The sequence below is a fragment of the Coregonus lavaretus genome (genome assembly GCF_964263955.1).
Source record: "Coregonus lavaretus genome assembly, chromosome: 12".
Taxonomy (NCBI): Eukaryota; Metazoa; Chordata; class Actinopteri; order Salmoniformes; family Salmonidae; genus Coregonus; species Coregonus lavaretus.
The window spans coordinates 24,825,835-24,840,887 of NC_139999.1; the positions used below are offsets into that span (position 1 = coordinate 24,825,835).

At 45.5% G+C, this 15,053-nt stretch overlaps 1 protein-coding gene across 1 annotated transcript in view; it reads right to left on the reverse strand.

Annotated features, from left to right (window-relative positions):
- Positions 1-15,053, reverse strand: part of LOC311138732 (calcium/calmodulin-dependent protein kinase type 1-like) — a 65,566-nt gene that overhangs the window by 47,927 nt on the left and 2,586 nt on the right. Inside the window, exon 2 of the mRNA XM_084173533.1 lies at positions 7,325-7,438. Within this exon, the coding sequence (XP_084029659.1) occupies positions 7,325-7,410 (86 nt within the window). The 5' untranslated portion in view covers positions 7,411-7,438. The remainder of the gene's footprint in view (positions 1-7,324; positions 7,439-15,053) is intronic.

The following is a 15,053-nucleotide window of genomic DNA, read 5'->3' on the forward strand; positions in this document are numbered from 1 at the left end:
GAGAAATGTCCTCTGGTCTGATTAAACAAAAATAGAACTGTTTGGCCATAATGACCATCGTTATGTTTGGAGGAAAAAGGGGGTCACTTGCAAGCCGAGGAACACCATCCCAACCGTGAAGTACGGGGGTGGCAGCATCATGCTATGGGGGTGCATTGCTGCAGGAGGGACTGGTGCACTTCACAAAATAGATGGCATCATGAGGAAGGAAAATTATGTGGATATATTGAAGCAACAGCTCAAGACATCAGTCAGGAAGTTAAAGCTTGATCGCAAATGGGTCTTCCAAATGGACAATGACCCCAAGCATACTTCCAAAGTTGTGGCAAAATGGCTTAAGGACAACAAAGTCAAGGTATTGGAGTGGCCATTACAAAGCCCTGACCTCAATCCTATAGAACATTTGTGGGCAGAACTGAAAAAGTGTGTGTGAGCAAGGAGGCCTACAAACCTGACACAGTTACACCAGCTCTGTCAGGAGGAATGGGCCAAAATTCACCCAACTTATTGTGGGAAGCTTGTGGAAGGCTACCCGAAACGTTTGACCCAAGTTAAACAATTTAAAGGCAATGCTACCAAATACTAATCGAGTGTATGTAAACTTCTGACCCACTGGGAATGTGATGAAAGAAATAAAAGCTGAAATAAATAATTCTCTACTATTATTCTGACATTTCACATTCTTAAAATAAAGTGGTGATCCTAACTGACCTAAGAGAGGGACTTTTTACTAGGATTAAATGTCATGAATTGTGAAAAACTGAGTTTAAATGTATTTGGCTAAGGTGTATGTAAACTTCCGACTTCAACTGTATATTATATTTTTGTATTATTATTACTATTATTATTAGGATGAATGTTCTCATCCACCAGGGACTATAGTGCCTTCAGAAAGTATTCATACCCCTTGACTTATTCCATCTTTTTTTGTTACAGCCTGAATTCAAAATTGATTAAATGTTTTTTTCTTCTACACACAATACCCCATAATGACAAAGTGAAAATATGTTTTTTGACATTTTTGCTAATTTATTGAAAATAGTATTCACACCCCTGGGTCAATACATGTTAGAATCACCTTTGGCAGCGATTACAGCTGTGAGTCTTTCTGGGTAAATCTGTAAGAGCTTTGCACACCTAGATTGTACAGTATGGTGGTCCTCTGTAGCTCAGCTGGTAGAGCACGGCGCTTGTAATGCCAGGGTAGTGGGTTCGATCCCCGGGACCACCCATACACAAAAATGTATGCACGCGTGACTGTAAGTCGCTTTGGATAAAAGTGTCTGCTAAGTGGCATATTATTATTATTATTATTATTTTTATTTTTTATTCTTCAAGCTCTGTCAAGTTGGTTGTTGATCATTGCTAGACAGCCATTTTCAAGTCTTGCCATAGATTTCCAAGCCAATTTAAGCCAAAACTGTTACTAGGCCACTCAGGAACATTCAATGTTGTCTTGGTAAGCAACTCCAGTGTATATTTGGCCTTGTGTTTTAGGTTATTGTCCTGCTGAAAGGTGAATTTATCTGTTGGAAAGCAGAATGAACCAGGTTTTCCTCTAGGATTTTGCCTGTGCTTAGCTCTATTCCGTTTTGATTTATCAGAGAAAAACTCCCAAGTCCTTGCCGACGACAAGCATACCCATAACATGATGCAGCCACCACCAAGCTTGAAAATATGAAGAGCGGCACTCAGTTACGTGTTGTGTTTAATTTGCCCCAAACATAACGCTTTGTATTCAGGACATAAAGTTAATTTCTTTGCCACATTTCTTTGCAGTTATACTTTAATGCCTTATTGCAAACAGAATGCATGTTTTGGAATATTTTTATTCTGTACAGGCTCCCTTCTTTTCATTTAGGTTAGTATTGTGGAGTAACTACAATGTTGTTGATCCATCCTCAGTTTTCTCCTATCACAGCCATTAAACTCTTTAACTGTTTTAAAGTCACCATTGGCCTCATGGTGAAATCCCTGAGTGGTTTCCTTCCTCTCCAGCAACTGAGTTAGGAGGGAGGCCTGCATCTTTGTAGTGACTGGGTGTATTGATGCACCATCCAAAGTGTAATGAATAACTTCACCATGTTCAAAGGGCTATTCAATGTCTGCCCTTCATTGCGAGGCATTGGAAAACCTCCCTGGTCTTTGTGGTTGAATCTGTATTTGAAATTCATTGCTTGACTGAGACAACTTACAGATAATTGTATGTGTGGGGTACAGAGATAAGGTAGTCATTCAAAAATCATGTTAAACACTATCATTGCACACATAGTTATTATGTGACTTGTTAAGCACATTTTTACTCCTGAACTGATTTGAATACTTATTGACTCAAGAAATGTTAACTTTTCATTTTGTATTAATTTCTAAAAACATAATCCCACTTTGAAATTATGGGGTATTATATGTAGGCCAGTGACACAAAATCTCAATTTAATCAATTTTAAATTCAGGACGTAACACAACTAAATGTGGAAAAAGTCAAGGGCTGTGAATACTTTCTGAAGGCACTGTATGTCAAAATAGAACAGCTGATGTCAGCTCTGTAAAAATGTTACATCTCTGTCAAGATATTTTAGCTTGCACTTTCATACTTGATGTGGCCCAGAATATCTAGCACACCATTGACGTCATTTCCACTAAAATCGCATAAAGACATGAAACACAACGCACTCTGGAAACTGCATAAAAAGCTAAATTTAAAAAGTGTAAAATCACCCCGGGCCATTATAATTCAGTGAAAAGATGTGTGACGCATTAAAGCACTGCTCGGAGCAAGGCATGTTCTATTATACAGCATATATACCCGTGAGCTGCTGTTAGAAAACTGCTGTGGAAATACTACACAGGGACACTCGAAGTCAATATTAAATGAATAATTGTTTATTATCAGCGCACTGGAGAGGTTCCAACAAACTTGATGCACCATAGTGAACATCTGTCAGGAGCTCTAACGGGTCAGTCCCGTTAGTTCCCTTATATACTGACAAGTTATATTTGCATGATTTAGCTTATTCATCATTCTGGGCCATGCAAGTGACAGACCAATACCCCACGAGGCTTCTTCTCTCTAAGCTGAGACCTTGAAACTGAGATATCCCTTTCTCTAAACAAGGTTCTGGGCGTACTGCCAAATTGCATATACTGATAGTGAGGATTTGTTCAATCAGTCACAGAAATTGGTTTATAGAAAAGCACAAACAGAACACAGAAATTGGTTATTAGAAAAGCACAAACATAAAAATGTACATCACAATACATTATCAATGTCACGATCGTCGTAATGAGTGGACCAAGGCGCAGCGTGAAATGCGTACATCTTTTATTGAGTACTTATATAACAATAACAAAACAAAATGTAGAAACTAACACCCTGGCTCAACATATAAAAGTCCCCAGAGCCAGGGCGTGACAGTACCCCCCCCCCCCCCCCCCCCCCCCCCCCAAAGGCGCGGACTGCGACCGCGCCAACTAAACCCAACAGGGGAGGGGCCGGGTGGGCATTCCGCCTCAGAGGCGGATCCGGCTCCGGGCGTGACCACCACCCTCTAACTAACCCCCCGTAGTGCCCCTGGTCTGGTCCCGCTGGCTGGAGCTGGACATCGGTGGAGCGGATTGCTTAGGCTCCGGTGTGGAGCAGCTGACCGGTACCTGACCAGGCACCGGTGAAACAGACACGGGCTGTGCCGGACTGACGACGCGCACCACAGGCTTGGTGCGGGGAGCAGGAACGGGCCGGACCGGACTGGCGACGCGCACCACAGGCTTGGTGCGGGGAGCAGGAACAGGCCGGGTCGGGCTGGCGACGCGCACCACAGGCTTGGTGCGGGGAGCAGGAACAGGCCGGGTCGGGCTGGCGACGCGCACCACAGGCTTGGTGCGAGGGGCAGGAACAGGCCGGGCCGGGCTGGCGACGCGCACCACTGGCTTGGTGCGGGGAGCAGGAACGGGCCGGACCGGGCTGACGACGCGCACCACTGGCTTGGTGCGGGGAGCAGGAACGGGCCGGACCGGACTGGCGACGCGCACCACAGGCTTGGTGCGGGGAGCAGGAACAGGCCGGGTCGGGCTGGCGACGCGCACCACAGGCTTGGTGCGAGGGGCAGGAACAGGCCGGGCCGGGCTGGCGACGCGCACCACAGGCTTGGTGCGAGGGGCAGGAACAGGCCGGGCCGGGCTGGCGACGCGCACCACAGGCTTGGTGCGGGGAGCAGGAACAGGCCGGGCCGGGCTGGCGACGCGCACCACAGGCTTGGTGCGGGGAACAGGAACAGGCCGGACCGGGCTGTGGAGACGGACTGGAGGTCTGGAGCGAAGAGCTGACACAACCCGTCCTGGCTGAATGCCTATTTTTACACACTCTGTGTGAGGCATCAGCACAGGACGTACAGGGCTGTGTACTCGTACTGGCACTACAGCACGTGGCACTGGCGCAGGATATCCGGGACCGAGGAGGGGTACTGGAGGCCACGAGCGTTGAGCCGGCACACTCCGTCCTGGCTGCATGCCCACCTTAGCACGACACGTGCGTGGTGCTAGCATAGGACGTACAGGACTATGCCGGACCACTCGCGGCACAGTACACAGCTCCGCATACCTCGGAACCTGCCCAGTCTCACGCTGCCTAGCCTGAGTACGGGGAGTTGGCTCTGCTCTACCTCTAGGCTCCGCCAACCTCCCTTCCAGCCCCCCAAACCCGGTGGCCTCCTCTCCTTATCCACAAACTTGCCCTGTAGCTGCCTCCAGCAGCCCCGTCGTCCATGCCGTGTGCCCCCCTGGTCTGGTCTGGCCCCGCTGGCTGGAGCTGGACTGGACATCGGTGGAGCGGATTGCTTAGGCTCCGGTGTGGAGCAGCTGACCGGTACCTGACCAGGCACCGGTGAAACAGGCACGGGCTGTGCCGGACTGACGACACGCACCACAGGCTTGGTGCGGGGAGCAGGAATGGGCCGGACCGGGCTGACGACGCGCACCACTGGCTTGGTGCGGGGAGCAGGAACGGGCCGGACCGGGCTGACGACGCGCACCACTGGCTTGGTGCGGGGAGCAGGAACGGGCCGGACCGGGCTGGCGACGCGCACTACAGGCTTGGTGCGGGGAGCAGGAACAGGCCGGGCCGGGCTGGCGACGCGCACCACAGGCTTGGTGCGAGGGGCAGGAACAGGCCGGGCCGGGCTGGCGACGCGCACCACAGGCTTGGTGCGGGGAGCAGGAACAGGCCGGGCCGGGCTGGCGACGCGCACCACAGGCTTGGTGCGAGGGGCAGGAACAGGCCGGGCCGGGCTGGTGACGCGCACCACAGGCTTGGTGCGGGGAGCAGGAACAGGCCGGGCCGGGCTGGCGACGCGCACCACAGGCTTGGTGCGAGGGGCAGGAACAGGCCGGGCCGGGCTGGTGACGCGCACCACAGGCTTGGTGCGAGGGGCAGGAACAGGCCGGCCGGGCTGGCGACGCGCACCACAGGCTTGGTGCGAGGGGCAGGAACAGGCCGGGCCGGGCTGGCGACGCACACCACAGGCTTGGTGCGGGGAGCAGGAACAGGCCGGGCCGGGCTGGCGACGCGCACCACAGGCTTGGTGCGGGTTACAGGAACAGGCCGGACCGGGCTGTGGAGACGGACTGGAGGTCTGGAGCGAAGAGCTGACACAACCCGTCCTGGCTGAATCCCTATTTTTACACACTCTGTGTGAGGCATCAGCACAGGACGTACAGGGCTGTGTACTCGTACTGGCACTACAGCACGTGGCACTGGCGCAGGATATCCGGGACCGAGGAGGGGTACTGGAGGCCACGAGCGTTGAGCCGGCACACTCCGTCCTGGCTGCATGCCCACCTTAGCACGACACGTGCGTGGTGCTAGCACAGGACGTACAGGACTGTGCCGGACCACTCGCGGCACAGTACACAGCTCCGCATACCTCGGAACCTGCCCAGTCTCACGCTGCCTAGCCTGAGTACGGGGAGTTGGCTCTGCTCTACCTCTAGGCTCCGCCAACCTCCCTTCCAGCCCCCCAAACCCGGTGGCCTCCTCTCCTAATCCACAAACTCGCCCTGTAGCTGCCTCCAGCAGCCCCGTCGTCCATGCCGTGTGCCCCCCCAAATTATGTATTGGGGTTGCCTCTTGCGTGTCCGACGTCGGCACGGTTGGCGCCGCTGCTCCTCTCTATGGCGCGCCTCCACCGTCTCCTCCCACGGACAGCGATCCATTCCGGCCTGGATTTCCTCCCAAGTCCAGGATCCCTGCCCGTCCAAGATCTCCTCCCAAGTCCAGGCTGTCTGCTCCTGGACACGCTGCTTGGTCCTGTTATGGTGGGATCTTCTGTCACGATCGTCGTAATGAGTGGACCAAGGCGCAGCGTGAAATGCGTACATCTTTTATTGAGTACTTATATAACAATAACAAAACAACAAACGATACGTGAAGCCCAAAGGTTAACAAACACAAACCTCTCCGGAACAAGATCCCACAAAAGACAAGTGCACAACAGGCTGCCTAAGTATGGTTCCCAATCAGAGACAACGAGCCACAGCTGTCTCTAATTGGGAACCACCCCGGCCAACATAGAAACACAAACTAGAACAAGAACATAGAAAACCAAACATAGAACCTAACACCCAGAAACTAACACATAGAAACTAACACCCTGGCTCAACATATAAAAGTCCCCAGAGCCAGGGCGTGACAATCAACTGGACCAGAAGACTCGTACAAAAGAGACATGAGAGCCTAGACAGACAAAAATACACACACACATTCCCACACATGTGCACGCACACACGTACACACCCACCCACGCACGGACGTACGCATGTATGCACGCACACGAATGCACGGATGCCTGTGCACACACTCACACATAAACAATGTAATCTAAAACCATGGGCAATTTTCCCAATAGGCTAGTAGACCTCAGCATTAATAATGACCAACCATGGGCATGTCAACAAGCTAGATTCCTGATCTGAGTTCACTGCATTCAGAGCCAAAGGGCTTTAAGCGAAGAGGATATCCCCCAATCTCTCCGACTTAGACTCTAACAGCCACTTTCTACCCACACACTGTCCACTGTGGCCTGCATTAAACAAGACCATTTACCTAAAGAGGAAGTCAAGTCAGTCCATGTCAAACATGCAAATTCAATAAGTACAGGTACAGGAAACACTTGCAAATGTCCCTCTGTAGTTATAGTTCTGTAGCCTCCATCTGAAAAACACTGCTGAACTCTTCAGGGTGTTCTTATTACGAGCAGAGAGATAGTAAAAGGCTCAGACACTCTTGAACCATATCCTCAACAACAAAATCATTTATGATTTCAGCACTTACGTCCCCAGGATCTCCTTGAAGTCATAGTTTTCCTTCACATCTGATGTTTTCTTCTTCCAGGAATGTCCATCGTCACCCAAAGGCATCTTTCTTTTCTGGCGGTCGGCTACAATACTGGAGAAGAGAAGATAAACGTAATCACTCATTGTTTAAACCACAGGAAAAAACTGTTAAGACAAGACACACTCTTTCTGGATAGTTGCATACACAAATATTTGTCTAGGTATGAGTTGTAATTGAAACAATAAGGGTTCTTTGTGTTTGAGGATAAGATAGATAATAAACATTTAAAATGTTTTATTGTCACATACACTGGATAGGTGCAGTAAAATGTGTTGTTTTACAGGGTCACACTGAAAAGGTTTTAAAGACAAAGAGATAAGGGATGACTGACAAAGTCACTGGACTGGACATCTTTTGGACATCTTTTGTTTGACACAATTGTGTTAGACTTACCTGGAAACTAAGTTTGATAAAGTGAGTCAGACACTTAAAACCATTACAATTTCACACAGAACAGACAAACTTCTACAAACTGCTTCAGGTGACAAGTGTTGTCAGTCCTGTTCTTCCTTTCCCTCATATAATCCTGAATCAACACAATTTAAGCTTCCCTTCAACATCTCGTGTTGCTATTCATTACCAGTCTGAACCCCAAAGAGAAGTAACAGACTAGTTTTACAGGTCCATAGCAATGCACTTTTAAACCGAAACACTGTGGACAGTAGATGTAGTTATGATTCAACCAATAAAACAACCACAACCAGGTCAAACATTATACAATTTCTGTGTTACTTATAATTAGACCTCACAGACAGAATATTTCTCCAAGCTGCAAGTGCACTGTAAAAACAATATTTGTTGAGTCAACTTTAAAAAGTTTGTTGCTACCTTAAAATGGTAGGTCAAGTCCAATCTGAATTTCATGTTTAGTTAACTTAATCTAAAGTTACTTCAACTTAGTAAAGTAAGTGAACCTGACACATTTTAATATAATGACTTGTTGAGTGAACGTGATACTTTTAGTCCAAAGTAATTTTTTGTACAATTCTTCAGTGTGAGCACACTTGGGACTCAACCTCATTTGGGATTTGAGCTCACAACCTTGTAGTTGCCAGTGACTTGAATTTCCTGCTACGCCACCAGGTCTGTGCGAATGGAAGAAATTAGCCACAGATTTATTGCCAAGAGTGCATTAAGCACTTAGCTAAAACACTGTAAAAGAAAATGTGTTAAGTCCACCTTAAAACAGTTTGTTTCCCTGCTGCCTTAAAATGTTAAGTTAAATACAATCCAGATTTTGTGTTCAGTTAACTTAATCTAATGTTACTTGGGCTACTGTTATCACATCCCAAAACCCACCGGCCCAAGCCTATATGACTAAAATAGCTCAGTTTATATCAGACCTCACTCCACTATTCTCAGATAAACCCCTCTGCCAGCAACCCCACAGCCTGCTTACAGCCTGTTCTGTTGGCACTGTCTCAGTCTGAGCATGCCATGTAGGATGATATAATACACTGTTTAGGTTTGTATCTCTGCCATTTCAGTAGCCTGATATGGTTACATCAAGAAGCAGGTGGTTAACTCTTTGCAGAGGGAGTTTTTAGAACTGTATTTGATTGCTCTTGCAAGATAACACAGCTGTTATCTCACTGCATGTGCTAAACACACGTTGATGTGATGGGGTACAGACGGTGACTTTTGCATTGTGTTTTCAGTGCCACCTCATGACACCCTTAAAAAAAGTATTGTCTTCCTCTTTCTTGCCATGACCACCACCAATATGATGCTAGTGATAAGCGCACACACACACACACCCTCGGAAGTCCATTTGCTGCCTTTCCATCCTTTGGCTCCTTGCATGTCTCCATGGAAACCCCAGAGGGGCGTTTTGATATCTGCAAAACCAAATAGCACCATGGCTAATAGCTAATATCAGCTGAGACTGTTTTCTTCTGTCACATTGGTGTCGGTGTGTGGTGTCGATGCGTGGTGAACCCACACACATAGAGGTGCGCACATCAACATACACCTAGGGGTATAGGGATGGTGATGAGGTGTAACAGGAATAGGCCCAAATAAGCGCCAAGCCTTTAGTCACAACTCTGGCCAATCTGACAGCCAGGAAAGTCTCACTAAGAAATGGCTGGTCACCTACAGTGAGGGAAAAAAGTATTTGATCCCCTGCTGTTTTGTACGTTTGCCCACTGACAAAGAAATGATCAGTCTATCATTTTAATGGTAGGTTTATTTGAACAGTGAGAGACAGAATAACAACAACAAAATCCAGAAAAATGCATGTAGTATTTGACCCCCTCTCAATCAGAAAGATTTCTGGCTCCCAGGTGTCTTTTATACAGGTAACGAGCTGAGATTAGGAGCACACTCTTAAAGGGAGTGCTCCTAATCTCAGCTTGTTACCTGTATAAAAGACACCTGTCCACAGAAGCAATCAATCAATCAGATTCCAAACTCTCCACCATGGCCAAGACCAAAGAGCTCTCCAAGGATGTCAGGGACAAGATTGTAGACCTACACAAGGCTGGAATGGGCTACAAGACCATCGCCAAGCAGCTTGGTGAGAAGGTGACAACAGTTGGTGCGATTATTCGCAAATGGAAGAAACACAAAATAACTCTCCCTCGGCCTGGGGCTCCATGCAAGATCTCACCTTGTGGAGTTGCAATGATCATGAGAACGGTGAGGAATCAGCCCAGAACTACACGGGAGGATCTTGTCAATGATCTCAAGGCAGCTGGGACCATAGTCACCAAGAAAACAATTGGTAACACACTACGCCGTGAAGGACTGAAATCCTTCAGTCCCCCAGGTCCCCCTGCTCAAGAAAGCACATATACAGGCCCGTCTGAAGTTTGCCAATGAACATCTGAATGATTCAGAGGAGAACTGGGTGAAAGTGTTGTGGTCAGATGAGACTAAAATCGAGCTCTTTGGCATCAACTCAACTTGCCGCGTTTGGAGGAGGAGGAATGCAGCCTATGACCCCAAGAACACCATCCCCACCGTCAAACATGGAGGTGGAAACATTATGCTTTGGGGGTGTTTTTCTGCTAAGGGGACAGGACAACTTCACCGCATCAAAGGGACGATGGACGGGGCCATGTACCGTCAAATCTTGGGTGAGAACCTCCTTCCCTCAGCCAGGGCATTGAAAATGGGTCGTGGATGGGTATTCCAGCATGACAATAACCCAAAACACACGGCCAAGGCAACAAAGGACTGGCTCAAGAAGAAGAAGTGGCCTAGCCAGTCTCCAGACCTTCATCCCATAGAAAATCTGTGGAGGGAGCTGAAGGTTCAAGTTGCCAAACGTCAGCCTCGAAACCTTAATGACTTGGAGAAGATCTGCAAAGAGGAGTGGAACAAAATCCCTCCTGAGATGTGTGCAAACCTGGTGGCCAACTACAAGAAACGTCTGACCTCTGTGATTGCCAACAAGGGTTTTGCCACCAAGTACTAAGTCATGTTTTGCAGAGTGGTCAAATACTTATTTCCCTCATTAAAATGCAAATCAATTGATACAATTTTTGACATGCGTTTTTCTGGATTTGTTTGTTGTTATTCTGTCTCTCACTGTTCAAATAAACCTACCATTAAAATTATAGACTGATCATGTCTTTGTCAGTGGGCAAACGTACAAAATCAGCAGGGGATCAAAAACTTTTTTCCCTCACTGTAAATTCCAACTCCATGTTGGTAACGTAATCCTCTAATTCTATTGGTTACTTGTGAGACCATGACCAGTGATTACAGAGGAGCTGTGTGTCATTCTTCAAGTGACGATGTGAGAGTAAGGAAGGTATCACATCCTTGCCTAAAGGACATCAATATTCCCCTTAACTTGAGACGTTTTATAACAGAAGTAAATTTAAGTGGTTTGAATAAGGTTTAAAGGGTTATTAATCGGCAGATATTATGTTATATTTGCTTTACTGCAATTTTGCCTGCCACAAGCTAGGTTTCCATCCAATTGGCAGAAAGAAAATATGCGCATTTTCCCACTAGTGGTGTGTTTCCATCAAACGGACTAAAAGTCAGTGCGTGATGACGTTATGCACACAAAATGTACTTTTTCGCTTACGTTTTCATGATCTGAATCAAAATCAAAAGTTAAGTGTTTCCATCGCATTTTTAACTCTACCGATAGTTTTGTCACAAAAACTGTTGCGTTAAATATTAAATGTGCCTACTCTGGTCTTGGCACATGTGCTCTAGCCAACAGCTCGCAGATACAGTGTGGGTAGGCTGTGCGGGTAGGCTAGTCTACATGATGAGATTATTATGGATAAGAGCAAGAATATTTGTATTTGTCAAACATCAGAATAAGACCCTCGATATTTATTGGAAAGGAGCATCAAGATCACCATGCACTTTCATCACCCTGGTAAATTCATCATTAATTATTTAATCTATAGCCTAATAAACTGCATGGTTTCCCGAGTCGTAGTGGGAGGACCACACACCATATCATTGTGTGACTGCAAGTTTACTTTGATATGATGGTTATTCGATATGATGCTTCTACATTTTACATTTTAGTCATTTAGCAGACGCTCTTATCCAGAGCGACTTACAGTTAGTGAGTGCATACATGTTTTTTTGTTTTTCATACTTTCCCCCGTGGGAATCGAACCCACAACCCTGGCTTTGCAAGTGCCATGCTCTACCAACTGAGCTACACGGGGCCTGCGTCTGCATTGCTTGCTGGTTTTAGGCTGGGTTTCTGTATAGCACTTTGTGACATCTGCTGATGTAAAAAGGGCTTTATAAATACATTTGATTGATTGATTGATTATTATATCAATATTTGCGCATGAAGGTGTTTCCACTACCATTTCTTGCATAATTAATTTTACCAATACAAAAAGATCCCACCATGTCAAATGAACAAATGATCTGTCGGCATTTATAAAATTATACCAAAACTACCTGTTTCCATCATAGCTGTCGTGATTTTGTTTTATATGGTATTACTTTACTCGCATAAAAACTGTGGATGGAAAAAACGTGGTTACTGAAAGTTATACAAATAAAAGGAACTGAAATTAGAAGTAGACATCATAGACCAGTATTGAAAGCAATCTGCTTAGGGAAGCAGTAAGAGGAAGTCTAGTCAAATGTGTGACAGAGAAAGAGAGAGCCATGTCAGTTACTCTCATTAGTAACACAGGAAGTATTTTGGGCATTTCTGGTCTGGTAGCATGTGCAGCATCTCAATAGTCTAGTGGCTTCCTCTGCTCTCCTCTTCTCCTCTCCCTAGTCTGCACTGAGCTGAGAAGACGGGATAGCTGAGAGCAACATGGTGGACATGTACAAGGGTATTCGCTTAAAACCTGTCCAGTTATTATAGATCAGAGCAGATGAAGGAAAGTAAACAGAGAGGAAAGTATTGATGCAGCCCTAGCCTATATGCTCTCTGAGTGTCGGTGTTATGGGCCCTTAGTTGACACGTGCACTGCAAAGAGATCCTGGCCAAGGGCAATGTTGTTCAGAAAGATCAAAGCTGCTAAAGTTGGCAATGGCATGGATTATAATTTTTCTATAAAAGGGTGTATTGTCTTCTTATACTGTACCTCTTCCTTAAACACTGTCAAAGTCTAAGTGTGTCGATGTAATTTATTATATGTTTATTCCACTGTACTGGCAAAATAGATGGGTTTTATACAATACAGTATACAGCATAGCCTCAGGAAGATGTATTGAGTTGGGGGAGAAATCTTAGCAGGGTCCAGAAAAATGTGGCCTTTTATAAACACATTTCAGGCAATTCTACGTCATTTAGGAGACATTATCAGAATATTTTTTAACACTACACAAATGACTAAAATGAGTGGCTACTCTGACACAGTCAAACAGATAAATAAAAACGTCCTGGGCCCGGTTTTCCAAAAGCATCTTAGGCTAAGTTCATTGTTAGAACCATAGGATCCAATGGTTCTAAGATTAACTTAACCTTAAGGTGCTTTTGGCAAACCGGGCCTTGGTCTTGACCTGACCCAGGGCCAATAAAAAGAAGGGAGACGCACAGATTGTACAATATTAGGAGGAAATATATAAATATTATAGGCAACAGTAGGCTACTAAATCAACTTTCCAGTGGCACTGACTCACCCAATGATGAAGATAGCATGAATACAGGTAGCCTAGGCTTCTCACCGTACCGGTGATGGTCTCATCATTGGCATGAATACAGGTAGCCTGAGCTACTTTGAAAACATAGCTGTTCGTCCGAGTTGTTGACAAAATAAATGGTAGCTTCTACTGACAAATTAGTGTTATCTTTTTAGCAGTACGCCATTTGCTTTACAAACGTATTTCCTGCGATTGTATTTTGAAATTTGCAAAAGGCCTTTAGCTATTCACTGACAGTGCGAAGAGAAATAGAATCCATAGAAATAGAATCTATAGAACTAAAGTGCCCATTCAAGTCAGGACTGACAGCCATTTGGAGCATACCCATGAGTTTATCAGTCAAATTATGAGGGTGAGGTTCCAAAACCCTTCCCAGCTAGCATATTTGGTTCCTTGGAAGTTGTGGGAACGTATGTTTTTGGTTTCCCATTGGTTCTGGGAACGAAGCCATAAGTTTCCTGAAGACTGAACGTTTTTTTAAACGTTCAGAGAACAGAAGTGAACATTTTGCTTGTTTTGGGAATGTTAATTTTTAGTTTGCAGTGAGGTTCTGAGAAAATTTTTCTATGGTTCCTTGAAAGTTTTCCTGCGAGATTTTATTAACATTCTGATAACAGAAATTATAGGTTAGTTGCAGGTAATTAAATAACATTATGAGAACATGTTTAAATAAGACTTTTAATAACACTGCTAGCTAGTTTGGGTTAACTGTTTTGAATACAGATAGAACACATGGAAATTAATTTGCTTAGGCATTAATCATGCAAAACACATTTCTTTTTTTATTGTGGCATGGCGTCAGTGAGATTCAAACATATGATCTTCTGCTCTTTATCCATGGAATTAGTCCACTGCGCCACCAGGATGGAGCTAGCATGCTATGTTTTTGTTTTTTGTACTCATACAAAGCTGTTAATTTTAGTCTATTCAAACAGACCCTATTTCAAAGGAAACTAGCACTCATTAAAATCAGGTGTGGCCAATTAGTGGGTGCGGCCAACACACCTGAACACACTTAACAAGATAGAGGATAGGGAGAGTTTTGTTGATGCTGAGAACGGAATGTATATGTTTTTAAATAACATTCAAGAACGTTACTAATATTTTCTTATGTTTTTTATAGAACGTTTTCTTAATGTTCTGAGAACAGGACTATAAATTGAACCATGGGGAAACCTGCAGAAAACGTTATGATGAAGTACTGGAATTCCCACAGAAGAACGTTGTTTCTCAACGTTCTCTGAACGTTCTGAGAACATGACTTTAAATAGAACCATGAGGAAACGTTATGCAGTACTGAAATTCCCATAGAAGAACGTTGTTTCCTAACGTTCTCTGAACAGTTTGAGAACATTACCTTAAATAGAACCATGAGGAAACCTATAGAAAACTATATGGGAAGGTTGTATGCAAAATAACTATAGGACAACCACGCTCTCACCCAGCTCTAAGAAACATATGGTTCTCAGAACGTTATGTGCTAGCTGGGTTCTATGGATTATATTTCTATGGCCTCATGGCAACAAGCTGTTTGATATTTGGTGTGTGTGCTGCCCAAATTCAGTCAGTGTTC